Source organism: Sphaeroforma arctica (assembly GCF_001186125.1).
Source record: "Sphaeroforma arctica JP610 unplaced genomic scaffold supercont1.3804, whole genome shotgun sequence".
NCBI classification, from domain to species: Eukaryota; class Ichthyosporea; order Ichthyophonida; genus Sphaeroforma; species Sphaeroforma arctica.
Genome location: NW_014036754.1, coordinates 340 through 2,760, shown reverse-complemented (window position 1 = coordinate 2,760; position 2,421 = coordinate 340). Strand labels below are relative to the sequence as shown.

At 43.3% G+C, this 2,421-nt stretch overlaps 1 protein-coding gene across 1 annotated transcript; it reads left to right on the top strand.

Annotated features, from left to right (window-relative positions):
* Positions 1 to 232: 232 nt before the first annotated feature.
* On the top strand, positions 233 to 2,138 carry SARC_13835 (hypothetical protein; the record flags this gene model as incomplete). The annotated part of the gene is made up of 3 exons (XM_014292033.1): positions 233 to 439; positions 1,204 to 1,290; positions 1,977 to 2,138. Coding segments are annotated over 3 exons (456 nt in total), but the record flags the coding sequence as incomplete, so codon positions are not given.
* Positions 2,139 to 2,421: the final 283 nt, after the last annotated feature.

Sequence of the window (2,421 nt, the reverse complement as noted above, 5' to 3'; positions counted from 1 at the left end):
ACTATATTGTAAAAATGGATCGCTACGAATGCAGAGGGCGAAGCCGATTTTGATGAATTTTCCGCACATTTACAGGTGTTCTGCTATTCATGGATTAGCGTGATCTCAAGTACCACACACATATAGGATGGAAGTGATGCATATTAGTAGTCTTTGCATAAACACAAGTTGCATACACTTGATTTAAACATTTATATCAATATCCACACACTTTCAGGGCAAAGACGATGTCATGGCCATGGGTATCGATAAGTACAACGCAGAGTGCCGGGCTATTGTCATGCGCTACGCCTCCGAGTGGATCAGCACGGTGCAGCGTATCGGTCGATGGATTGATTTCGAGAACGATTACAAGACGCTGTACCCGTCCTTCATGGAGAGTTGCTGGTGGGTGTGCAAACAGATGTTTGACAAAGGTCTGTTCTACCGTGGGTTCAAGGTATGCTAGCTGAGCTCGGCAGTGTATAGTGTCGAGGCTTGGGTGCTGGTTTATAAGTGTGCATACTCGGTTTTATTTGTTTTCACTCTATATACTTGTATAGGTACTTTGTATGTCTTGTGCAAATATATATGTTCAACATTTTGTGTTATGTTTGCGTACGTTATGATAGTCATCACGGGCAAGTGAACTTAGGACAGCGAGATATCGTTAAGAGTACATCTATATACTGTTATATGTGCTGAGGTTGTGTAAACGAGTAACAATATCGTGAATAAACTCGTCCATACTGTCCCAGGATTGTGCGGCGACAACAATGTGAACCTGAGAATATAGCCAAAGCATATTCTTTTTTCTCTTAACTGGAGGTGCGGCATTGTAAGTATTATTTATTTGTAGGCCAATATGTATATAGAGACCTATATGTATGTAGGAGCAGTAGGTGTTAAAGTGTATGTAGTTATATGCATGTTTGCACATCTATTTGCACATACCCGTTCATATGAGTGCAATTGTATTCAATATAATGAGACTTCTTGATCTGTGTAGCGTTCTATAGACCATTCTCTAAGTTTTGATTCGCACCGTTAACTCTGCTTCAACTATTGATATCAACACACGCTGTCGGCGATATTATTTTCTGTCAGTACAGTACATGTGATCATAAATGCGCGAAACGGGCTGCTTTTATTCCATTCTGAATGGCAACGTTGATCTAGAATTTTTTTGTCCTCTGTTTTATTGGCGACTTTTTATCCTCTCAGGTTCTCGCCGTTTCGACAGCATGCGCTACGCCCCTGTCCAATTTCGAGGTTCAGCAAAATTACAAGGAAGTCGTAGACCCCGCAGTTGTAAGTTATAGGGAGTTCTTGTCCTTGATGTTTTAGGTTGTTTATCCAGGCTGCTGTTCTTCCGTGAGTACCACGCATGGAGTATCTTGGGTTTTAAATGTGTTCACTGGTGTTACTATTGCTGGCCCGAGTGGTTGGAGAATGACATCTAGTATTGATATGTCCTACGAGTATTTCGACTGTACATGGTGCCTGTACTGGTGTTGTACTACCTGCCGATAGTTGAGATAGACCTGAATACAGAACCCATGTTTGCTAGTCGCGGTCTGATTACTTGGCTTGCCCTATCCGAGTACTAATAGGACACGCCGCAACAACCCAATAATCAACGAGCAAATAAGAGTCGCAGCAATGTGTCCGTAGTTCACGGGTGGTCGGCCTAGTTGTCGTACCGTCTCAGCTACACACTGTCAACCTGCCATCAGAATCCAGCATAAAGACATACTTGCACAACGTGTCTGAGCCAGACATCGTACATCCCTACGGGGCCCCTCCACAATGCACGCTACGATACCTCGTTAAATACACGCAATGTCTACATGTAAAGGATAAACTAAACCGCTAGACTCTATGACCTAAAAATGTTAAACTTACAAACTCTCAACGAATACACACATATCGACGCACAAATACTCTAAACCCTGATACCCTAACCTTGGAAACCCTATCCCCAAACCATTGTTTAGGTGGTCGCCTTCCCTGATACCGAGGAGCCAGAGGTGAACTACCTTATCTGGACCACCACTCCCTGGACACTGCCCAGTAATTTGGCGCTGTGTGTGCACGACGACATGGACTACGTCAAGATCAAGGACGTGGCCAGCGATGCCATCTACGTACTGATGAAGGTATGTTGACAACGAACATCTCTGATTAGTTAGGACTACTGATGGGATGCGTATATATCCTGTTGGCATTCCGGTTTTTGTGCTTGGATGCAGTGTTACTTATTGTGCTCCTTCAGAGAAGCTGCACACGATGTAAGTACTTCATGTAGTTGTACTATTCAGAAGGCGATGCTTCATAACAAGATGGTTGATGAATATTAAATTGACTGCATAGCTTAGTAGCTTAAGGGCCTAACCATGATCTGCATATGTTTAGAGCTTTTTGGGGAGTGCGGCCGGTTTA